This window comes from Crotalus tigris, unplaced genomic scaffold (assembly GCF_016545835.1).
Source record: "Crotalus tigris isolate CLP2741 ecotype Arizona unplaced genomic scaffold, ASM1654583v1 scf7180000018413.2111637, whole genome shotgun sequence".
In the NCBI taxonomy this organism is placed as follows: domain Eukaryota; kingdom Metazoa; phylum Chordata; class Lepidosauria; order Squamata; family Viperidae; genus Crotalus; species Crotalus tigris.
In genome coordinates, this window is record NW_024096990.1 from 554,992 (window position 1) to 579,783 (window position 24,792).

A 24,792-nucleotide genomic window follows, 5' to 3' on the forward strand; every position below is an offset into this window, starting at 1 on the left:
TATCCCTATGGCGGCATGATCAAAATACGGACACTTGTATTTTACCACAGTTGAAGCATCCATGGGTCATGTGACTGCCATTGGCGACCTTTCCAGCCGGCTTCCAACAAGCAAAGTCAACAGGAGAAGCCAGGTTCACGTTAACGATTGCACGATTCACTTAACGACCATGTCAAGAAGGTCATAAAATCGAGCATGACTCACTTAGAGACCACAGGGCCAGAAATGCTGGTCGCAATTGTCTTCGTAAGTCGAGGACTGCCAGTAGACTGGGCAGAAATTTCACAGAGAATCTACAAGAGTCACAACAGATCACAACAGAACACGGCAGACCTCCATGCTGCACCAAACTCTTAAGCTTCCCAGATTTTGTGAGCCAAATAGTGTTTTCTTGATGGTTCCCAAAAACCCAGGTTGCGCTTTTCTGCCCATCTCAGAAAAACGCCGCCGGAGGATCAGGACGGCCCCTCCCCTCCGCTGAGTTGTGTCCAGAGATGATGCTCGATGACAGATGGAGAAAGCTGTAAGGTGTGAATCAACCCAAGCGAAGGAGGAACCAAATTGGGGCTTCTGGCTGATCTTTGCTACAGCTATGTGCCGAAAGCTGCCAAACTGCAACTGGGAGAAGTGTCACAGGCCGTTGGAAGGTTGACAGAACCCCATCCCCAGGCTAACCAGTGTGACCAAAAGTGGCTGGCTATGGTGTCATCGTTCATTCATTATTTTAGTCTCATGCCTGCTATTTATGTAACCTATCCTCCCCTCCAGGGAAGTTCTAGGCCATAGAACTGGAGTAATTCCAAGCTCTTTTGAATTTTAATCGCATGAATACAACTTCTCTCTCTCTCTCTCTCTCTGTGTGTGTGTGTGTGTGTGTGTGTGTGTGTCTGTCTCTCTGTGTCTGTCTCTATGTCTCTCTGTGTCTGTCTCTGTCTCTCTATGTGTGTGTGTCTGTCTCTGTGTGGTGTGTGTGTCTCTGTCTCTCTGTCTCTGTGTGTGGCTCTGTATGTGTCTGTCTGTCTCTCCCTCTGTCTCTCTGTCTCTGTGTGTGTGTCTCTGTCTCTCTATGTGTCTCTGTCTCTGTGTTTCTGTCTGTGTCTCTGTGTGTGTGTGTGTGAGTGTGTGAGTGTGTGTATGTCTCTTGTCCCTCTCACGGAGACACATTTTTACTTTCTGAAGATACAGGTAGTCCTCGATTTACGACCCACAACTGAATCCAAAATTTATGTCATTAATTGGTTACATAAACTTTGTCCCATTTTACGACCTTTCTTGCACCAGTTGCATTGCAGTTGTTAAGTTAGTGACACCGTGGTCAAGTGAATCTGGCTCCCCCATTGACTTTGCTATCAGAAGGTCACAGAAGGGGATCCCATGACCGTGGGACGCTGCAACCGTCATAAATATGAACCCCAGTTGTCAAGGGTCCCAAATTTTGATCACATGACCTCGAGGACATTACAACGGCCGTGTGACAAACAGTTGTAAGTCAGGTTTTTTTCCCAATGCCGTTTTGACTTGGAACGGTCACTAAATGAATTATTGTAAGTTGAGGACTACCTGTACTCTCGCAATCAATTTTGAGCAAGGCCATTAAACGAATCGTAAGTCGAGGACTGCCGGTAACTGGGATAGTCATACATGGCCTGGAACTCCAGCTGGAGACATTAAATCAGGGCACAGACAAGAGCCCCTAAATTTACTTGAATTGCTTCGGAAAAGGGTCATCTGAGGACCCTTGTAAGAATTATGCGCAGGCAAAAATGTGGGAACGTTCCCGGCAAGGCAGCACACGCAGAAGATGCATCTTTGTTGTGATGCTAAGGGGGAACATCCCAGCAAGTCCATTCCACGTGAGGATGTGGAAATGTCAGCTGGTACCTCTGCAGAGACTTTTCCAAAATCAGGCACTTCCCTTGCGTTAAAGCCACAGGCAACCAGATAGGACGCCGCCCCCTCCCCACACGAAATCTGGACCAGATCCCTCCCATCCATGATAAAAATAGAGACGGGGGCTCCAAGCAGCCGGGAGACGGTAGTCTTGGTTACCAGTTGCCGGGAGACGGCAACCTGCATATGTGATGCTGAAGGAGGAACCGGAGCCCAACCTTAGGATTCAGAAAAGCACATGCCGCACACTTCCTTGGCTTGCAAGCTTCTCCCCAACTATGGACCTCTTTCCTGAGCAGATCAGAGATGCTCTTCCTCCCCACCACAAACACACAAACACACAACGGCACGTAAAACCTGTGTGTCCTTGGCGCAATGTGTCTCAAGCTTGGCAGTTTGTCGATGCGTGGACTTCCAACTAACTCCCAGAATGCTGGGGAATTCTGGGAGTTGAAGTCCACACATCTACAGGCTGCCAAGGTTGAGAAACACTGTCTTGGAGCATAATTTTATGCAATCCTCTGACTCCCAGGACTCAAATAATCCTCTGATCAGAGATCCGAAGTCAGAGTTCCTGAAGAGCACGCCTGCATGATTGAGGAAGCCAGGATTAATGGCAAACATGCTATCATATCCCATTCAAAAAAAACATGGATATGGTGCTTTACATGTGAAGCTTGTTAAGAGGAAGAGCCTTTGATGAGATTGGGAACAGGATAGATGCTCAGGCACATCTCGGGGGAGAGGGGTCTTAGAAGGAGCAAGCACAGCAAAGGGCTGGACCTCCGGGCCAAATCTGAGGGCCCACAACCATTGGGGATTGCCAGATGACCATTTGGAGAACGATCTGCGACCAACCCCACAGCATCGAACATCTGGAGAACATCAAGGACTGGGCGAGCTTAAGCCAATCATGAATATATCAACTCACTCCAAAATTCTTGCTTTTTTTTTATATGCCTAGGGAGGTGAGCCACACACATTTTGTTTTAATGGTTTTTCCTTGGGTGGCTTATCTTTTTCTGCAAGAAATGACCAGCTTTCCAAAATAAGCAAATGCATTATTATTTCAGTAGTCTGTAAGGCAGGGGTCCCCAATCCCCGGTCCGTGGACCGGTATTGGGCCACAGCATGCCAGCAACCGGTCCGCACAAACAAGCAAAGCCCCATCCACGGGATGCAGACAGCACACAAAATCACACAACTTCTGGTCCATGGAAAAACGTCTCTCCACGGAACCGGTCCCTGGTGCCCAAAAGGTTGGGGGCCCCTGGTGTAAGGCACATGGCAGCTCTCTCTGACTCGGAGCATTCACACATGAGTGGGCTATACCTCCCCATACAGGTAGTCCCTGACCTATGACGAATCTGACGCTCAAGCCTGGTCATCTCCTACAGATGGTTGTTAAGTGAGACACGCCTGACTGCACAACTGTTTTGCCACGGCTGTTAAGCGAATCACTGCAGTTGTTAAGGGAGTCCCCCATTCGTTAAGCAAATGAGGCTTCCCCCGCCCCCTTGACTTTGCTTCTCAGAAGCTGTTTGGGAAGGTTGCAAATGGCGATCCCATGACGCTGGGACACTGCAATCGTCCCTTCTTTCAGAGCCATTGTAACTTTGAACGGTTGATAAATGAATGGCTGTAAGTACAAGGATGGCCTGTATCCCCAACCACTGTTCTACTATATGGAAAGTACCGAGATCCGAAATTCGAAGTTACCATTTATATACAGGTAGTCCTCAACTTGTAGTGCCCCAAATTGATGTGGGCTACGTGAGAAATTTGTCGAGTGGGTTTTGCCCCATTTTATGACTTTTCTTGCTGCATTTGCTAAATGAACCCCTGCAGTTGTTCAATTGGTAATGCGGTTGCTAAAGTGAGTCTGATTTCCTCATTGACTTTGCTGGGATGGAAGGTCGCGAAATCATAAATGTGAGTCAGTTGCCAAGCATCCAAACGTAAATCACATGACCCCCAAGGATGCTGCAACAGTCGTAAGCGTGAAAAATGGTCCCTAAGTCACTTCTTTCAGTGCCGCTAAAAGCTGCTAAACTATTGTAAGTCGAGGACTAGCAGTGCAGCTAAAATGTGGAACTGCACAAACACACACACACACACACACACACACACACACACAGCTGGCAAACAGGTTTGGTTTTGTTTTTACTCTGAAGCTGGAACGGGGAAGCGGTTGTAAGCCCTGGAGCTGCACCAGGTATAGGATAAGATAGGTGAGCTTTGTCCTCCAGAAACACTTGGCCATATAAACAGATCCTCATGACCTCATTGCACCACTCTTCGCACAATCACGTGTCCTCTATGATGCTCCAGCTGGCTTACACTCAGATGCAGCAGCCCACGTACACCGATTATTTAAAAAAAAAAAAAAAAAAGGCAATACCAGAAACGTACCTTTAATATCCAGCACTTACAGGAAACCGTACTATTAGGCTGCTGGCTGATTCAAGTGTCACATTATGCCCACAGAGGATTGGATAGATAGATAAATGTGCTATTCCCCCACATCATGCATTCACCCTCATGTGGACAGATAGAAATGTCCCTTTTCCAATAAAAAGAACCGTATACATTTCATCTCACAGTCCTGGTCCTTTAACAGATTATTTCTTTGATACTTCTTCCCCCCCCCCAAAAAAATGAGGGGCCAATGCAGAAGAGGGGAACCTTTTGATCTCCAGAGAAACCACATGAAATGTTTGGAAACCGAAAGGCTGCAACAGATGTGGCTGCATAACACATGTTGGCAGGGCTTTTATTTTTTTCCCCTTTCTTCTTTTTTTTTTTTAGGCTTTTAAACTTTTAAACTAGGGTAAGCCTGTCGTTTGAATGCTTACATTATTTGTTTCTGGCCTCAAAAGGGTGGGAAATTATACCACTATTTTTTTTTTTTACAGCAATGATCAGAAAGGGCTCCAGATGCTACAAAAGAAGTGTGTGTGTGTGCGCGCGTGGGGGGGGGGGAAATGGGGAACACACCAGCTAAGGATACAACAGCTTTTCCTTGCTGGTAACAGGAGGCAGATCAAAGCACTGGTCATTCTAGAATGGAACTTCTATGCTCCTACTTTTCTCTCATCTGGTTTCCTCCAATAGATTGGATCACAGTTTAATATAAGTTCCAGAAAGCATTAAAGAGTTGCAGTACTGCTCTTTGGGGTACCCCTCCCCCTCTGTGTTTGTGTTTGTGTGTAAGTGCATAGGCTTTCCAGTCTGTGTTGACTCTTGGCAATTGCCTGACCTCATCCCTGCAATTCTTTTGGCAAGATTTCAGAAGTGACACAGACTCCTTCCTAGACTGAGAAAAGATAATTGGCAGAAAGTCACCCAGCTAGTTTTCATCCCTATGGCGGGACTGGAACTCACAGTCTCCCGGTGATTGGCCCAAAGTCACCCTGCTGGCTTTCATGCCTAAGGCGGGACTAGAACTCACAGTCTCCCGGTGATTGGCCCAAAGTCACCCTGCTGGGGTGATTGGCCCAAAATCACCCTGCTGGCTTTCATGCATAAGGCGGGACTGGAACTCACAGTCTCCCGGTGATTGGCCCAAAGTCACCCTGCTGGCTGTATATTTAAAGTGGGACTAGAACTCATGGCTTCCCAGTTTCTAGCCTGGCACCTCAACAGTACTGGCAAAACCGTATCAGTGGGCACCACATTGACCAAAGATTCCTATGCTGGATAAAGCATAGGAAGATATTGGCTAGCCAACCTATGAATGGCCTGGAAGAAAATTCTGGAAGATCCAATCACCTTTCACTTTATAAAAACTTTCCCAGCCCAAGAGAATTCTTCTTCATCCCTGGCAGATTGCTATTTACAGGTCTTCAATATTAACCTATGACAAATAGTGAACCAAATGGATTTCCTTGGCCCTTCATTAACCAAACAGACGAACATTAACCAGCATGGATGCTCTCTTCAGTTTTGCTGCCCGGAACTATGCAAGTGGCTAAGGGGTCCCCAGCATGTCCACCCATATAATTGTCACTCTGATCTCCTTCAAGCGTAAACAGAGAAGCAGGCAACTCAACATGGAAAACTAACAAAGCCATCCCCAAGACATTCGTTTCCCATATCGTATATATTGTATGTTGGGGGGAAATTGCCTCTGTCATCTCTAGAAGGCCGAAAAAAGGCCTGTTTGGGTCCTGCTTTCAATCATAACCGAAGAAACCGAAGATAAAAATCCAGTTGAGCTCTGAACACACCAATACTACACTTATCGAATAGGTTTTACGACAGAGATACTTCAAATTTGGCCCTTTTATGACTGGTGGACTTCAACTCCCAGAAGTCCTCAGTCGGCCATTTTGATGAAACTGCAGGCTTGGATCCAGACCAGGGGTCTTCAAACGTGGCCCTTTTATGACTGGTGGACTTCAACTCCCAGAATTCCTCAGTCGGCCATTTTGATGAAACTGCAGGCTTAGATCCAGACCAGGGGTCTTCAAACGTGGCCCTTTTATGACTGGTGGACTTCAACTCCCAGAATTCCTCAGCCAGGCATGCCTGGCTGAGGAATTCTGGGAGTTGAAGTCCACCAGTCATAAAAGGGCCACGTTTGAAGACCCCTGTTTTACGATATTAAAGAAGTTGGATAAGAGCCAATCTGAGTCAAGAGTAAACCTGACAGAAGAATTAAACTCAGTTTTTTAAATCTCTCTTACTAAAAAGCACCATGACAGTGTCTGCCACGTTAAAGCCTACCAACTTAGAGACTGGGTGCTATTAAACCACGATTGAGGTTCGTGACAGACAGGCCTATCAAAAGACTATTCGGCACAAAACATAGCTGGAATCTCCAGTGAGTAGAGCAACAGAGATGACTTCACACTCGGCTTCCTGGAACCATCTGGAAGCTATTCTCAGAAGCAACGGGATGATGGATTGCAGAGGCTTTTCATCAGGAGCGCTCCCCAGAGAATGGAATTTGGTCTTTTAAAAATGGTTTTCCTTTCATACATATATCAATATTCTCTCTTTTACTAGTCTTTCCTTTTTCCAGTAGACAAGAGGAAGACAACGTTGAAAAACTGTCTCCCAACAAATGATTCTGATATCACAACTTCAGCTGGGTGTAGCAACCCTAAAATCCCAGGTTTTGGAAGAGAAATCTTGTTCCCCCCCCCCCCAGCTTTTACTACAGTTCATGGGTCCCCGACCCCAGGTTCGTGGACCGTTATCGGGCCACGGCATGTCAGCAACCGATCCGCACAAATAAGCAAAGCCCCATCCGCGAGATGCAGGCAGCACAGAAAACCACGCATCCTCCGGTCCACGGAAAAATCTCTTTCTACGGAAACGGTCCCTGGTGCCCAAAAGGTTGGGGGGGGGGTTCTGCTATAGTTAACGTACTTACTCTCTCCACCACCTTTGTGGAGGAGGCTAGTGTTAGTGATAGTTTACAAGAGAAGAAAAAAAAAAACGAAAGGATTGCCCAAAGCTGTGTACGAAGAGAACCTTTCGCAAACAGCTCTTCAAAATCCAATCCACTAAGGAAAACCAGACTTTAAAAGAAAAAGAAAAAAGGGGGGAAAAAAAGAGAGATTAATAGCCTGTTGAGGCCGACAGAGAAGGAATGCAGAACTGCAGTTCTATTTCAGTTGCAGAAAGAGGCTTGCCTCTTTGAACAGCTTGCTTTTTTTCTGGCTTTCTGCAAAGAAAATCAGCGCTGCTTTTCATACCACGGACACCAAGCAAGGTTCCAGCTTGTACGGACAAGTCTTATGCCAAAAAAAAAAAAAAAAAAGCAGTTGTCAGAACTGCTCGGAATTCTGGAGCTGGAATATGGAAACTCAAACAGGATTTGCACTGGGACTCCAGCAATCCCCCCCTTATACTACCCCCCCACCCCGCGCTTCGGAACGGGACAACTTGCTGCAGCCACAGGCGAACTCGCGGAGGGACAATTTAACAATTCCATTTAATTATTTAAAATAAACCAAAAATCTCTCTCTTTTTTTTTTGTCATTCCTGTTTTATTTTGTTCCTCTTTTAGCATTCCACCATTTCATTGATATTAAGGCAGGGGTCTTCCAACTTGGCAACTTGCCAAGTTGGAAGACCCCTGTATTAGTGTAACTCTTTGTCCTGTGGCAAGTTGGCCCTGGTCATCTAGCTGCAGCAAATGGCCATAGAGCCCTGGCACCTTTCCCCAGAGCCACTATGCACTGTTTAATTTTGAAATTAATCCTGTGTTTATTTTGAAATAAACAGAGAGAGGCAAACACCCGAAGACAAAAAACTTAACGCAATCAAGGAAGCCCCAAAGCTTACCTGTCCCAGGTCGTCCCATGATGATCTCCTTCTTGGGAGTCGGGTGGCTGGTGTACTCTCCAGGGACAAGGAGAGGCAGGAGGGCAGCTGGAGATGGGTGGAAGGCCACAGGCTGAAAGGGGGAGGACACACTGAAAACTGGCTGGGATTGTTCGGGAACAGACACTACGCTAGGCTGGCTGGATGGCAGAGTTCGGCCCACGTTAATGGGCACCGGCATTTGCAACTGCCCTTTGCCCGCCAGATGTTCCTTGGAGCCGGCTTTCCCCATCCTTGGGCTGCCCCCTCGGCTCTCCAGCGGCTTCTCGGTGAACTTGGAGGGCAATGGGACGTCGGGGTTGCGCACAATCACGGGGGAGTCTCTCTGCACGGCAGGCACCCTCCTCACGGTGGGGCTTGGATCGGAGGTCAGTCCAGCGGGCGGAGGCACCAGCAACAGCGGAGAGGCCTGCTGGGAGCGCGAAGAAAAGGGCCCAGCACCCGCAGGCGACACGGCCCGGAAGCCTGCAGGGGTGGAAGGGGTAGGGGTGTGGGAAATAGATTCCACGCCTGAGTCAAGACTGTCATTCTTGTGGAAGTCTGCCGCCGAGCTGGTGCTGCTGTGGTGCGACTCGGCTTTCCGTTTACTCGGACTCATTGGCACGGTGAAGGTAAGGTTGGTCTGAAAGCTGATGCCCGAATGATGGCGCTCCCGGGAGGTGGCGTGGTGCAACATCTCGGGGCTCAGCACGGCACCCCCGACTCCCTTCGGGGTGCTGGCACTCACGTGGCGGCTGCGAGCAGTGGCCCGCTGGATTACGGGCGAAGCATTAATGGGGCTGAAATTGGCTGGACGGAAGCCAAAGAGAGGGGAAGGAGAGGGGGAGGGGGTAGGGGAGAAGGGCGACTGGTTGGAGACTGGCGAGAAAGATGGGGTGCCCGAGCGGGAGCTGCCCAGGGACACCAGCATGACGGCAGCTTCGCACTCATCAAACTCAAAGCGCGACAAATCGGCAGGAGCCACCAGCCGAGGCCGCGAGTCCCCGCGGGCACTGCTGGCCTCACTGTCCCGCGAAGTTTCGTCCCAGTCAAATTCGGCGCTGCCCTCCCGCAAACCACTGGCTCGGCCTTCCGAGAGGCTTTCCATTTCCTTGGTGCGCATGGAGAGGTGACGCGAGCAGTAACCCCGCCGCTGGGACTCCTTCATGCAGCCGTCGCGCGAGCAGAGTCGGCGCCACTGCTTCCCGTTGAATTTCTTGCGGATGCCGTTGGGGGTGCACACCACGTCCCCTTTCTTGTACTTCTGCTGGGCGGCGGTGAGGGGCGTCCGAGAGCGAGAGGAGCCCGGGGTGCTGCACTTGTCCACGGACATCACACTGCTACTGCGGCTTCCGCTGGCTTCCGGACCCAGCATGGGCGATCGCTGCTCAGGAAGGCGAGGGAAGGCTGGCGACTTCGGAGGGGAGAGGATCTGGGGTGGCACCACCATGGACTTCTCCTCTGCCCGCACCCCAGCACTGATCTTGGATACTTCGGCGTCTTCGGGCTGCTTGGGTTCAGGGCACGAGAGAGCCAGAGCTACTTCCTCTGGCTCTGGCAATGGCGTCATCGTTTTGGGTGGCTTGTTGTCTTCAGAAGGATTGTCACAATGCCATGGGGAGCGCAGAAGGCGCAGGGCCGAGCGTGGCACCCAGGCGGAGTCCTTGCAGGTGGCACTGGCACTTCCAGGGAGAACCACAGAACGGTTGAATCGCACATTGTAGGAAGCAGGCTTGACGCTGACCTCCACCACTGTGCCTTCCTGGTAAGCTGTCTCCTCGGGGTCCACACAAGCACAGACTGGGGTACCCACAGTCAAAGCCCCAGGGGGAGGGGTAGTGTCCAGCACAATATCCACAGCCGCAGACCCCAGGGCCCCTTCGTAATACGCTGTGACCCGGTCCGCCACAAACTGCACCCCCAAGTCCTGCCCTCGCCTGACCTGCTTCACAATGGCTGGCTGGAAGAGTCCTTCCCGCTGAGCCAGCACCCGCTGGGAACGCAGCTGGCGCAGGTCGTAGGCGCTGGGGGGCATCGCCCACACGTTTCCCACCCCCTTGTCATTCTCATCCGCAGAGTGCTCGCTGGCTGTGTCTGTGCTGGAAGACGGACAGCGGCGAGGCTCCTCCTCCAAGGCGATGGCTACGTTCTCGCTGCCGTTCGATTCTTCACCGCCGGGGTACTTCCGGCATGGCGCCCGTGATTTAAACGTAGCCGTCTTGCGGTTCAAGGAGGCTTCTGCCCCGCAGGCCTCGGGCCCCACCTGTGCTTCACCTTCGGGCAGTTTGTAGGGGTCATCGTGAGCTCCGGCCAAGTCCCGCAGGCTGGGGTCCATCTGTACTTGCATGCGCCGGGCACCCAGAAAAGCTGGGGGTTGATCAGGCGCCTCCTCTCCTGTTCCTTCAAGCGTGGGGCTCTCGTCAATGGCGGTCTTGCGCTTCTGAGTTTTGGCTCGGGTGGAGGGTGGAGAGCGGCTGCAGCTGCTGCTACTGGAAGAGGAGGAACTGGCAGCCTTTCTCACTGGTTTCATCTTCCTCCCAGGCTGGGCATAGACTCAGGGAGCTAAGAGGAAAAAGACAAGATGGAGGTTACCGGACCATCCTCCTCTCTACACTCCCCTGTAATCGGTTTTCTCCAACCATCGTTAATCCTTCCAGCTCGAGAAGTCTGAATGTTTGGTTTTAAAGCGGACATGTTTTGAAATGTGAACCCAATAACTGTCCTGCTTGAGCCATAAACCACTCATTTAATAAACAAGTACTTTCTCGGCTGTTCGTCCACGTCTAAGGACTCGCTTTGGGTTTGTTAATCTCATCCCATTCCTTATCCTGAACTTTCTAAACTCCAAACTGTAAGGAGGCCTCAATTCCAGCCTGGCAGCTGGAAATAACTAAGAATGCACCCTTTTAAGAAGCTGCACACTCTATATAAATACAAAAAGACATTATGCAATAATATCTATAGACAGGCAAAGGGTTTTGTTTTTATTTATTTAAATGTAAACTCATCCTAAAGGGAGAGGGTGGCGGTCCAGGCACTTGCTCCTGCTGAAACAAGCCAAGAATTAATTTAAAATAAATCTGGGATTTACGTGCTAAATAAAAACACATTTTCAAATGATACAAAAATAAGGTGACATACATACACACAGAGAGAGAGGGTTCTATTTTATTCAACATCAGGAGTTCCAGCACTTTTAATATTAGATACCAATTCAGTGTCAATGTAAGTATAGGAGAGATTACAACTTCCATTGTTATGTTCAAAATATCCCAATAATGTGGATTTAGCTTGGTGTTTACCTGAACCCAGCCTTTCTGGTTACAAACCGTGACTTATAGCTTAGCACCCATCCACTATAGCTTATTGCATCATGAATAAAGAAAACAATGACTTGGTATGAGATATGAAGCCGGTCTTTAGCTACATTTCGAATCATGGAGAAACACCTCATATATGTGTGTGTGTGTGTGTGTGTGTGCGTGTGTGTGTGTGTGTGTGTGTGTGTGTGTGTGTGTCTGTCTTTGGTATTCGGGTTTTCTCCCGTGTCAAATTGGAAGTTTCTTGGCGACGTTTCGACGAAGTCCCATTCGTCATCTTCAGGCTGGTGTTTTCGGCCTTGTGCTTCTAGGAGCTCCTAGAAGCACGAAGCCGAAAACACCAGCCTGAAGATGACGAATGGGACTTCGTCGAAACGTCACCAAGACACTTCCAATCTGATGCGGGAGAAAACCCGAATAACCAAAGACCTACATACAAACACCCGCAAAAACCTCAGAAAACATATATATATATATATGTGTGATCCTTAACACTGTTGATTCTGCTGAAGGACATCCCTGGAGTTCAGTGAAGTCCCAAAGAGTGAACTGCTTTCCCCAAATTAATTATAATCTATATAAATATTAGAGAGTCTGTTTGTTCTAGTGGTTAAGGCACCAGGCTAGAAAGCAGGAGACGGTGAGCACTAATCTGACCTTAGGCATGAAAGCTGGCTGGGTGACTTTGGTGACTTTAGTCCCTCTCTCTCTACCCAACCTTCCTCACAGGGTTGTCGTCGTGGGGAAAAATAAGAGGAGGAATGTATGTTGGATGTGTTCCTTGCCGCGATTTATTTGTCAAGGTAATAAAGGGATGGCAAAAAATAAATAGCTCAAAACTAGTCATTTTCTTCGCACTTTAACAAAGCTCATTGACTCTCTCATTCATTCACTATCAACCTTGGCCCAGCTGAGAAGATTCTACATTTTATAAGTTTAAGCTTATAGGCAGTATTTGAAGAACGTAATTCATTTCTGAGAGTAAATTACAGCAGGGAAGGGAATACAGAACTGTTTGGAGGCCTCCCAAAGAGTCCTGAATTCCTATCTCCTTGCTGGCCAGAGAGAGAGAGAGGAGGGTGCAAAGGAATGCAGAATGGCTGCAACCCATCCGTTAGTTAACTTAGTCAAGTAGAGACAGAGGCCAAATTTCTTTCCTTTTCCCCCACCCTACCTCAAAAAAAAGGGGGGGGGAGAGAGAGAGTCTTCCTGGAAAAAAAGCAATCTAAGGATTGACTCTGTAATATTCATAAGGTTATCACTTGAAGCCTTCTCCTTCCAGCTTGCAAAGATCAGCTGTTTGTGAAGAGAAAGGGCCAGGGATGTGGTGCCAATGGCCCTTCTAAGCTTCCAGTCAGTTCCATGTGTTCAGTCTCCTTGCCCCCCTTTTCCATAGGTGTCCGGCCTGAGCCTGGCCTTTATTTAATGCACAGAATTCTGTGCATGCTTAGAGGCATTCTTTCTCCGTTACATCACATCTCCTTGGCATCTACGTCAGATTCCTTGCAACTCAGAGGAGGCTTGGAAACCAATCCAGCCCCGGCGTTCCTTGTCTCAGCCCTCCTCCTCCCCCTGACTCCCCCAGCCCCAAAATCCCCGGTTGGGAAAATCTCTCCGGAAGGGATTTTCCAGAGTCACCACCACCAGCTTATTGCTTGTGCCATGTTTCCTCCTCCTCCTTCTCCTCCTCCTCCTCCTCCTCCTCTTTCAAAAGCCAACCCTGAATCCCCTCCTCCAGCAGGTGACCTTGCTCACTTTTTCCCCCCCCCCACACCCTCCACCTTCAATGCTTTCCAAAAGCTGCGATCCTTCTCTTGGATCTTATGGATCCCTCCCTCTCTCCCTTCCTCCCCCCCGCCCCCAATTCTGCACTTGGGGAAGACCCTCCCATATTATGCAACTCCTCCACTTACCAGCCTCTCCGTCCCACTCTTGCTACAGGCAGGCACCGGCCGAAGCTTTCCTGTCAATCCCTCTATCCCATAATAACTGGGATTGGGTCTCAGCTTGGAACCTTGCCTCCTCGGTGCCATCCCATAATAAACATGCCTGCGCTCGCTCGCTGGCTCGCTTTCTCGCCCTCTGTCTCACGCACACACATCCAAGCAGACACGTAACCCAGCCCCTGCATTCTGATGGGGGGGAAAGGGGCAAAGTTGGGGAGCTCCTGGATTCCCCCCCTCTTTTTTTTTTTTTTTTTGCCAAACGGCTGTCCCAGCTCTGCAGGTTCTCTCTGGGGCGAACCATTCAAACTTGTGGGGAGTGCGGAATGCCCCGGGTGCCAGAGTTGGTACCTCCCCAACATAATTGGGGAGGGGGGGGACACAAATCAATAAAGTTGGGTCTGCCATGTATTCCTTCTCCTACTTTGAAAGGTTCCGGGTGCAGCTGTCTCCTTCTGCAGATCTTCCCCTTCCCCCTCCCCCCCGCCCTTAGTGGGGGGGGTGTTAAAGTTGGCACCTCCCAGCCCCCTTACCTGAACGGTTCCCCCTTTTCCAGAGTGCTTTAGTAGAGCCAAAGTCTGTATCCCGGAAATCTTGGAACAGTTCAACTCCCCCCTCCCCTTTTTCCCCCGATGGTCCAGCCCGAGCCCCTCTCGGCCCCTCCGAGCCCCTTTTACTCCAACAGACAAAATGGTGAATGAATCTGGACCAGCTGGAAGAGCCGTCCAATCAGCAGCCACAACTCGGTGACAGATTTTCGCCGCAGCCAATGACGCCTCATGGCAGGTTTCGCCTGCACCACCTCCCAAGACAGGCAGCAAGCGCCGCCTATCCGCGCTGAAGAGGGCGGGCTGTACCGTTCAAAGGACTCCTGCCCCTCCCTTGAGAGGAACACTTACAGTAACCTGTGAAAAGGCGACTTCAGGAAGCAGGGGAGGAAACTTAACATACAGTAGCCAATAGAAATGAAGAGGTGGAGCCAGAAGAAAGACTTGTTTACCTGGCGCAAGGCGAACAGGAAGAAGGAACCTACTCTAAGCCTCACGGGACATGTAGTCTCTCCAAGGCTCCCTTCTTTAACTGCTTAAGCAGTTCTGCTCGCCCCAAAAACTTTAATTCCCAGAAGGTACCGCGAAACGAGGCTGGGCGAAGGAGAAAGAGTCCGACTTCGTGGGACTTGTAATTTTGCGCCTTATCCTTCCTATCGGGAACGACACCCCCAAGGGAAGAAAAGACACCAACTCCCATGTTGCACCGGGGCAAAGCCATTCCCGTCTTCCGAAATGCTGGGGCGCGCGCAAAGCCTCACGGCCGTAGTAGTCACGGAGCCCACAAAGTGTTACAGAAGAAACCAGGAAGTTCTCCTAGACAGAGGAACAACTCCCAAGATGCAGCGCGCACCGCGGCTCTTGAAAAGGGGAGATGCCGGATATTTCGCGCGAGCGAAAATCCTTCAGGAGCGGCGCTTAAGACCGGGCGAGTGGAAGGACGCGAGAGCGAAAAGACTAGGACACCCATCATGCTTTGAGGAAACAGAGCTCCTGAACAAGCCCGGACCCGACGCGCGGGTTCCATGGGAATTGTAGTCCGCAGCGGCGACCCTTCGTTCCGATTTCCTGGGGACTTCCCTATTGGAGAACTACTACTCCCATCAGGCTATGCGGCTTACCTCGAGTCCGTCCCCTCCCCCCTGCAGGACCGCAAAGTACAACTCCTGAGGTGAGGGAAGGTGGACTTCATTCCCCTCAGAAATCCCCTCACGGGAGGGCTCATTTGAATCCTATTTGCATGTCATTAGCATATGCATCAACTTACCGGCGGTCCGCTCCTGGCCTGTCTTATCCCGGCCGGGCCTCTTGCGCTTCCCCTCAGCAACAGAGGAGCCAGCGCCGACAACGCCGCGACCAATCAGCGCCCGGACCGGGATCGCCTTTCCCCACGTGGGGATGGAGAGGCGGGACCAACAGCAGCCAATCCTGACCTGGGGCGGCCGAAGAATGAGGTCATCATGGTGCAGTTGGATTGGGCGCTGTCGCTAAGGTCGGCGGCCAATCAGAAAACGCTTCCAACAGGACAAGAATGGGCGAGAACTCGGGAGTTGAGTGTATTTGGCAACGTGGGAATGCGGCCGTTCTTCGGAGTTGGGGTTTCTCGCCTGCGCGCGCGTGTGTTGCTTTATTCCCACCTCCTCTTCTTTTTTTCCCCCCCTTATTGCCTAAAGTCAACGGGGACAGTGCTCTTTTAGCCCGCGGTTGTACGCGATCCTTCGAGGGGGTGCACAGGACGATCGTGGCAAAAACGTTACCCGAAGGACCTTATGGTCTGCCCTGCCCTGCCCTGCCCAAACAGGAGTGGCGTGTGTAGAGAAAGTGCACTTGGGACTTTGGAAGGCAACCCAATTCCCAGGACTGCAGTTCTGGGACACTTGCAGGAAGAGAGGAAAGGCTCCAGCCTTTGTATCATTTTTAATGTTTGGGCTGTGTCCGTACAGAGCAGGGGTGTCCGACCGTGGCAACTTTGTGGACTTCAACTCCCAGAATTCTCCAGGCTGGCTGGGGAATTCTAGGAGTTGAAGTCTATAAGTCTTAAAGTCGCCAAGGTTGGATACCCCTAGTATAGAGGGATGGATGAATGTTCCCTAGCAATGGTAAGTACTTTTATGGGTTGCATTTATACCCCAAAGAATTCACCTTGCTGCTGGGGAATTCTGGGAGTTGAAGTCTACAAGTCTTCAAGTCACCAAGGTTGGACACCCCTAATGTAGAGAGAGAGGGATGAATATGCCCCAGCAATCATAAGTAAAATGGTTGCGTTTATACCCCACCTTCCCACTCTCCTTCCCTCAACCCTCCATCTAGTGCATGTATGCACCCGTTTCCTCTGAGATCTGAGCACATTGTGTTGATCCTCTCATTCTATCTTCACAACAACCCTGGGAGGTAGGATAGGAGACCAAGTGGGGACTATTTGCTAAGCTATGTGGCTTTCCTTCCATTGCTGATCTTTTATAAATTCTGGTCATAGGTGGACGGCACAGATTTTTGCTAGAAATGTTGCAAGTGGGTGAATTGCAGAGTGTAACATGAAAAGGGAATTAATGTATGGGAGATACAGAGGTGCACAAAAGCCTGATTGGGAGACCTGGGATTTTCCAGATCTTGGCAGCCTGAGTTGTTGGTGCAACCCCTACCACTAGGATTGGCGGCCGTTTGTTTCAGACCCTGTAGCGCAGTGCCTTTGAGCACCCAGAGTGGCCTGTTCCCATCACCACCACCTTGCCTTAAGGGATCCTGTGTATAAAGCTTTGCCAAAGTTGCCAAATGACTTGAGGGCGAGGTGCTACTTGCAGGAAACTTTTTTGCTGCAAAGAAAGTGCTTTGAAGGTGTATACAAAGTTCTGCAGTCTGCAGGCTTCTCTGCTTTGGAATAGAAAAGAAATACAAAGAGTCCTGAACTCACAATCGTTTGTTTAGACAGGGTTCAAAGTTACGACGGCACTTTGAAAAAAGTGACTTAGGATGGGGTCCTCGCACTTATAACCACTGCAGCATTCCCACCCCCCCATCACATGTTCAAAATTTGGGTGCTTTGACAGCTGGCCTCTATTTATGATGGTTGCAGCGTCTCAGATGACATGATCCCCATTTGTGACATTCTCGGGCCCAGTTTCTGACAAGTGAAGTCAAAGGGGGAAACTGGATTCGCTTAACGATCGTGTGATTCATTAACGACTGCAGTGGTTCACTTATCTGTGGCAAAAAAAATATATAAAATCAGGCATGCCTCACTTAGCAACTGTGTCGCTTAGCAACAGAAATTCTGGCTCCAAGTGTGCTCATAAGCCAAGGACTGGCTCTAGGCAGGTATCAAAAATGGAGCACTTTCTCTGGCTCTATATCCATGTTTCTTACCAATGCTCCATGCAAAACATTTTGAACATACAAAACGGGCAAAAACTTGCAGGCGAGAAGCAGAGTTGTGAGAATCTGCAGGGAGGGGATTTGTCCAAGTTGCTCATTAATTGTCCATGTGTGAATGATCCTAGTGATTAACAAGGCAGGGAAACATATTGTATAAATTTGTTTGTGGATTCAGGTATGGTTTATCTAGAATAGGTATGGCAACAGCTAGACCTGGCCAGTCTCTTACTACCTGGAGGCTACATTTTTGGAAAGAAAGAAGCTATAATGAGGTAAGCTTCTGTAGTCCTCAACTTACACTGTGTAACCACAATTGGGACTGGAAAATTCAGCGTTAAGCAATATAATCATTAAGTAAGCCATGATTTGCAACTTTTATTTATTTTATTTATTTATTTATGAGACTTATATACCGCTTTAAGTGCAAGCACACTCTCTAAGCCAGTGGTTCTCAACCTTTCTAATGCCGCGACCCCCAACCACTTATACATCACCGGGTGCCAGGGGCGTGGCCAAAGAAAAGGGGGAAAAAATGGCGGACAGCCTTGTTTGGCGACCCCCGTGAAATGGTCGTTCGACCCCAAATGGGGTCCCAACCCACAGGTTGAGAACCACTGCTCTAAGCGGTGCACACCAGTAAGCAATGTATATATACATACATTGCCCCCAACAATCTGGGTCCTCATTTTACCTACCCCGGAAGGATGGAAGGCTGAGTCAACCCTGAGCCGGTGAGATTTGAACCGCTGACCTGCTGAACACAGTCAGCTAAAGTGGCCTGCAGTCCTGCACTCTAACTGCTGCGCCACCTCGGCTCTTTTCCTGTTGGCTTCCCCATTGACTTTGTCAGAAGCCAACTGGGAAGGTCGCAAATGGAGAACACATGACCTTCGGGATGCTAAATCACCATAAAGGCAAGCCAGGTATCCAGATTGTGATCACATGATTGTGGGGAAATGCTGCCATGGTCATAAGTGTGAGGACCAGTCGTAAGTCACTTTGTTAGTGCCACTGTTGCTAAGTGAATGGTCGTAAGTAGAGAACTGCTTTAACCAAGCCAAGTAAGTGAGGAAATGTCACGTCATCTGGGCCAGATTCTCTGGGTTATTTCCCTGGGTTTCGAAAAGCAGTTTATATTCTTTGATTATGATTATTTAAGGGTTAAGGTGCTGCTGCTGCTGCTGCTGCTTTCAGGGAGGTCCTGCTTCCAAATTTTGGAAACCCATGTTGCCCATGATCTGGCATTGTGATCAGAATGCAAAAATGAGACTCAGAGGCTGCCTGACGGAAGGAGGGCTGTGTAATAGTTTACAGTGGCAAAATATCTCAAGGAATCTGGTAGCATATTTTCCAGTTTTTTTTTTTTTTAAATTGAAAGGCATACAGGTAGTCCTCGACTTACGACAGTTCATTTAGTAACTGTTCAAAGTTACAACGGCACCGAAAAAAGTGACCCGGGAGCTTTTTTCACACTGATGACCGTTGCAGCTTCCCCAGGGTCATGTGATCGGAATTCAAATGCTTGACAACTGATTCCTATTTATGACGGTCGCAGCGTCCCAGGGGTCACGTGATCCCCTTTTGCGACTTTCTGACAAGCAAAGTCAGGGGTAGGCAACCTTGGCTCTCTTATGACTCATGGACTTCAGCTCCCAGAATTCCTGAGCCAGCATGGCTCAGCTTGGAAACCTCCCTTTCCCCTCAGCGTGGCTGGCTCAGGAATTCTGGGAGTTGAAGTCCACAAGTCATGAAAGGGCCAAAGTTTCCCTCATGCTGGCTCAGGAATTCTGGGACTTGAAGTCCACGAGTCATGAAGGGGCCAAATTTTCCCTCATGCTGGCTCAGGAATTCTGGGAGTTGAAGTCCACGAGTCATAAAAGAGCCAAGGTTGCCTACCCCTGAACAAAATCAATGGGGGAGCCCAATTGACTTAGCAACCGTGTTACTAAACAACTGTCCTGATTCACTTAACTGGGGCAAGGAAGGTTATAAAATTCACATAACAACGGTCTCTCTTAGTGACAGAAATTTGGGCCTCGATTGTAGTTGTGAAACGAGGACTACCTGTACACTTCCGAATAAAAAGTCTGAGTTGTAAAAGGGCTCCAATGCTCCTTTTTATTTTTTTAAGGCTATCCGTAGCTGTAGGGGCTCCTGGTTTCAACCCCAAGCTTAATTCAAACATGGGTTTTATTTTATGGTGTCTATTCTGTTTCTTAAGCTTAGGTATTTTGGAAACTTTCCTTGCAAACGGAATGATTGCCGTATGCACACACCCAAAAATCCTTTGTTCACAAGCCTCTCAGGTGACCAGGAGTCTAGACATGTACAAACTCATTCTGCCCTGTGTGCCTTTTGGTTTGTCTTGGCTGCAGACAAGTGGGGAAAAATATCTTGAAAGGTTTGAAAATATGCAGTGCTTTAAAAACACCGTTGATGCAGTCAAAGCCGATACAGGCAAAAGAAAACATAAGGATTACTGTGCCCTGACTTTTGTTAAAGTTGCTGTTTCGGCTTGCAACATTCAGCAGCTTTAGAGGCGGTGCAAAATGTTTATTTAAGCGATATATCGTAGGATCATTGTCAATATGCAAAGGTCAAGATGTAGGGTAATAAAAGCCACTTTAAATTTCTTAACAATGAATCATTTGTATACACGTTGAGATAGATCTATTTGCTGTGTGAAGTCAAGAGTTTTTTGGCTTTTGGTTTTTCATCGTGCCATGTCTAAAAGGGGAGATGGATCCTGCAGTATAGAGGTAGACAATACCTGGATTGGGGTAAAATATCTTGCACATCATAGGTACCAATCCTCAGTCTTAAATTTAGGAAGTCCATCATCTCTTGATGGAAATCCGTAGGTTGATTTTGAATAGAAATTGAAATCAAATATCTGGAACAGGCGGGGAACCTTTTTTATGACTTGTGGACTCCCATAATTCCTGAGCCAGCATGGGGAAAACTTTGGCCCCTTCATGATTTGTGGACTTCAACTCCCAGAATTCCTGAGCCAGCATGGCTCAGCATGGAAACCTCTCCCTTTCCCCTCAGCATGGCTGGCTCAGGAATTCTGGGAGTTGAAGTCCACAAAAGAGCCAAGGTTGCCCACCCCTGATCTGGAGGATTCATGTTCTCAGATGTGTTGCAGGTAAAATCCTCTATGTATGACTACAATTGAACAAAATTTCCACTGCTAAGAAAGACAGCTGTTTAAATGAATGACATCCAGTTTTATGGCCTTTTTTGCCACAATTGTTAAGCAAACAGCACAATTGTTAAACAAACACAGCTTCCCCCATTGGCTTTGTCTGTCAATCACGTGACCCTGTAACCATTGTGACGACGTGTCGGTTGTTGAGTGCCCAAATTTTTATCATATGATGTTGGGGACGCTGCAATGGTTATAAGTGCAGGGACCAGTTTTAAGTCACTTTTTCCAGTGCTGTTGTAACTTCCAACGGTTGCTAAACAAATGGTTATAAACAATGGTGGGATTCAAATAGGTGAACAACCAGTTCTCTGTTTGGATGCCACTTCCGGAAGTCCATTCTGGGCCTGGGGAACAAAAAATTAGCTACCGGTTCTGCCGAAGTGGTGCGAAGCAGCTGAATCCTACCACAGGAAGGAAGGAAGGAAGGAAGGAAGGAAGGAAGGAAGGAAGGAAGGAAGGAAGGAAGGAAGGAAGGAAGGAAGGAAAAGGAAGTGGCGGGATTCAAATATTTGAACAACTGGTTCTCTGTGTGGATGCTGCTTCCGGAAGTCTATTCTGGGCCTAGGCAACAAAAAATTAGCTACCAGTTCTGCCGAACTGGTGGTGAACTGGCTGAATCCCACCAGTGGTTATAAGTCAAAGACTACCTGCAGTTTCAAAATGTTGGGGATGGGTTTCCCCTTAAAATTAGAAGGAAATGAACAGAATTGCAACCAACGACTGGAAATAATAGTTCCCCCCCCCCCTTAATTCTGAGACTTGGCAAATTTCCAACCTTGCGGCATTCCAGAACTGGTCCTGCAACATCCTCTCGTACTTTTTCCAAACAAACACTATTGATGCTATAATGGCCGTCCCAGAAGGAAGAATGCAGCTTTTATTTTAGAAACTCAGTTCCATTTATATCATATTTTCCACTTTGCTTTCTTTTGTGATTTTGACCTCCCCCAGCTGGAAGGAGGAAGAAAAAAAAAATCCTCGCCCTGTTAAGTCTCTTCTTACAAAGAACCAGACGTGGGATTTCTGCCATGTTGAGTCAAGATTCGAATCTTGCCGTCCCTTATCGGCAAAACAGAATTGTTCCCTTCGTGTCCACGCGGGCCGAAGGGAAGTTCATAAAAAATATACAGTTCTTACATTGGGAACCGGCTGCAGTCAAAGGCCAGTATTTGCAGTTAAGGAATTAAAAAGACGCTGTGTATCATAAATCAATCCGGTAGCATCTTTTCCTGTTAGCCTATTTTATTAAAAAGCAGAAACTTATACAGAGTGTGTCTTCAGACAACAGGCTAGGCTAAAATGGAGTTGGGTAAGGGGTCCAGTTCAGCACATTGTGCAAACCGTCCTTCTGTTAAGGGGTGAAGGTACTTGATCAGAACAGAGAGAGGCTGACCCCTGGGTTACTTTGGATTAGTCCCTCTCAATCCCTCCTACCTTACAGGGTGGTTGTTGCAGGAACTAAGAGGAAGGGGCACCGTGCCTGCCTCTTTGAGCCTCTGCATGGGACGGCGGTCAAATAAATAAGAGTTTGGCACAGTTGCACACTCTTGTAACTAGGCCAGTGATGGCGAACCTTTTAGAGACCGAGTGCCCAAATTGCAACCCAAAACCCACTTATGCATTGTCAGGTGCTGGGTGGGTGTGGCCCATTGGCTGGGCGTGGCTGCGGTGGTAACGGCAGAATGGGTGGGACTAAAAAGTTCAAATCAATCAATTCCAACTTTGCAAGATTTTTTTTACTGCGAGAAGTTGAAATTGTCTGATTGAAACTTTCTCCCTTTTTTTTGCACACAGCGGCGGAGGCCTAAAGCGAAAAGGTTTTACAAAACCCAGTTGAAGGCCTAGGACTGGGGCGACCGCGCACGTGCCCATAGAGAGGGCTCTGAGTGCCACCTCTGGCACCCGTGCCATAGGTTCGCCACCACTGAACTAGGCTATTCTTCCTTTTTGGCCTGCCAGACTTATACAAATTAGTATAAGTATATACTTATACAAATCAATTATGAATGCTTATTTTGACTACCTTGAATTAACGAAACATTCGCAAACCAACCCACAAGCTCGGAGAACGAACTTTCACCCTCATCCTATACCCGAGTGGCCACTATTGCATACTTTGCACTTATTCCTCCCAAATGGATTAGGGCCATCGATCAATGGTTGACAATGACCTCTGAAGCCAGACTGTAATCACAACAAGGCTGTCGTGCCAATCAATTACGTCCAAAGCCAGCAAAAAAAAGCTTGCTAGCAGCAGGCCGCAAGAGCCCGTTGCTAAATTACTGCAGTCATTCAGAAGAGAGTCACTTTACTATCAGGTTACCCATCGAGTTCCTGCGCCTTGGCAGGAAAAACAATGACCTCCACCGAATACATATGTTACTTATATGTAAGGGTGTAGGTCTATACATACGTTGTATATAATATCTTTTAAGCATGCGTCACGTATGTGTACGCTTTTGAGAGGAAGCAACTACATTTCATTTTTAATGTGCCATTATGCCCACAGGAAAAAATGACAATGAAGGTTAAACGCTACAGAGAGAAGAAAACGTGTCAAAGGGTCATTCCGCTCCCACCGACTTTCTCAAAGCCTGCAAAAGCCCACGATGGCTGCATTCACACAAACCCCCTAACCCGATTGCTGGATTCACGGACGCAACGAGCTGGGTCTGCGGGGCCGCAGCCGCAAAGAGCGTCTCGTGGGGACGCGCACCCCAAGGGCAGCGGGCTATTCCGCAGCGCCTCTTCGGGCTAATTGCTGGCCGGCAGGAGGCGCCGCGAAGCCAGCGCACCGGCGAGAGCAACGCGCCCTGCCGGCCGGCCGGCTGGCTGGGAAAAGCAACAAGCGGGGCAGGCGAGCCGGCGGGAACCGTTCGCTGGGGCTGCGTGCGAGCGGCGGAGCCGGCCCGGGCTTGCGTTTCCCGCGCCCCTCGCCCGGGGTAAGGCAGGAGAGCGATGCCAACTGGCAGCCTCCCCAGGGCGGCGACGGCGGCAGGCAGGAAAGCTTGCACAGCAGCTGTTTTTAGTGCCTGCTGCTAATTCAGCCGCAGGAGCAAACTTTTTTTTTTTTTTTTTTTTTGCTATTTCGGCCACGGCGGGAGTCACAAGGCGCCCGGCCCTCCTTTCTAAGTTTCAGCCTCCGATACTCCTTTTCCTCCTTCACTTCTTCCGAAAGTCGACCCCGCCCTGGAGCTAAATATAATCGCCTTCCTTTCCTCGCCCTGCCTCGGTCTGGACAGTGCGCGGCGGCCGAATCGCCTTTCCGACCTCGCCGGGGCCGAACGGAGAGCGGGGCGGGGGGGAGGTCGAGGTTCCCAAATGGGAGGAGGGGGTCCTCTGAAACAGGGACCCCGCTTTTCCTCGCGATCCCCGCCTCTTCTTTGCTCTGTAAGTGTCTTTACGATACTCTCGTTTTCTTCGCCCCTGCTTTTTTGGGGGAAGGATTGGGGGGGGGTCTCTTGAATCTCGTGGAGCCATTCTTGGGGGGGCTCCTTGCCTCCTCCTTTGGGCTGTGCCGGATGGACACCTTTCTTTTGGGCAGGGGTAGGCAACCTTGGCTCTTTTATGACTCATGGACTTCAACTCCCAGAATTCCCGAGTCAGCTATGCTGACTCAGCATAGCTGACTCGGGAATTCTGGGAGTTGAAGTCCATGAGTCATAAAAGAGCTGAGGTTGCCTACCCCTGGGCTAGGGGGAAGCCGCGAAAGGGGCTTAAAATAGGGGGAGGCCGTGGATGGGTTTCGATGGTTCGGGCGGGCAGTGAAATCAAAACTGTTCCTGCAAAGGATACTAGGAGGACGACCCTCGGGCACGGCAGTTTTGTGCAAAATCCAATCGTTTAAAAGCAGGGCCCGTAATTAGAATTAAAGGAGGTGGTTCTAATTGGTAGAGCGGTCGCGTTTCCTTTCTAAACCCCTGTATTTCCCCCCCCCCCCGCAGTGGGTGCTGACAAATGGCTCGCTCACCATTTGGACCACTTACGGATCTAGGTTAGAGAAAGGGGGGGGGGAGTAATTAAGGGAGCCCGTTTGAAATCTGAATGTGTGTGCCGAGCCAAAGCTGTTTTTACTTCTTTGCCTGGCAAAGGGAATTGAGTTTAAAAAAAGAAAGTGCCTAAAACTTCATATGTGCCACATCTGCAAGAGGAACAGCTTTCTTTTTATCTTTTTTAGAGCTAATAAAAGTCTG

The 24,792-nt window shown here is 49.0% G+C and overlaps 2 protein-coding genes across 3 annotated transcripts in view; one reads left to right on the top strand and one right to left on the bottom strand.

The window, feature by feature from the left end:
* The window catches only part of CIC (capicua transcriptional repressor), a 54,684-nt gene extending 37,689 nt beyond the window's left edge, over positions 1–16,995 (bottom strand). The window contains exons 1-2 of one of the 2 annotated variants that reach the window (XM_039352135.1): positions 15,284–16,995; positions 8,188–10,767 (exon numbers count right to left, since the gene is read on the bottom strand). In XM_039352135.1, the coding sequence (XP_039208069.1) occupies positions 8,188–10,735 (2,548 nt within the window). In that variant the 5' untranslated portion in view covers positions 10,736–10,767; positions 15,284–16,995. Of the gene's footprint in view, positions 1–8,187; positions 10,768–14,001; positions 14,108–15,283 lie in introns of those variants that run through there. The other variant, XM_039352136.1, reaches the window with a different exon arrangement.
* Positions 16,996–23,752: 6,757 nt separating this feature from the next.
* The window catches only part of ERF (ETS2 repressor factor), a 45,226-nt gene continuing 44,186 nt past the window's right edge, over positions 23,753–24,792 (top strand). The window contains exon 1 of the mRNA XM_039352137.1: positions 23,753–23,989. The gene's annotated coding sequence lies outside the window, so the exon portion shown is untranslated. The remainder of the gene's footprint in view (positions 23,990–24,792) is intronic.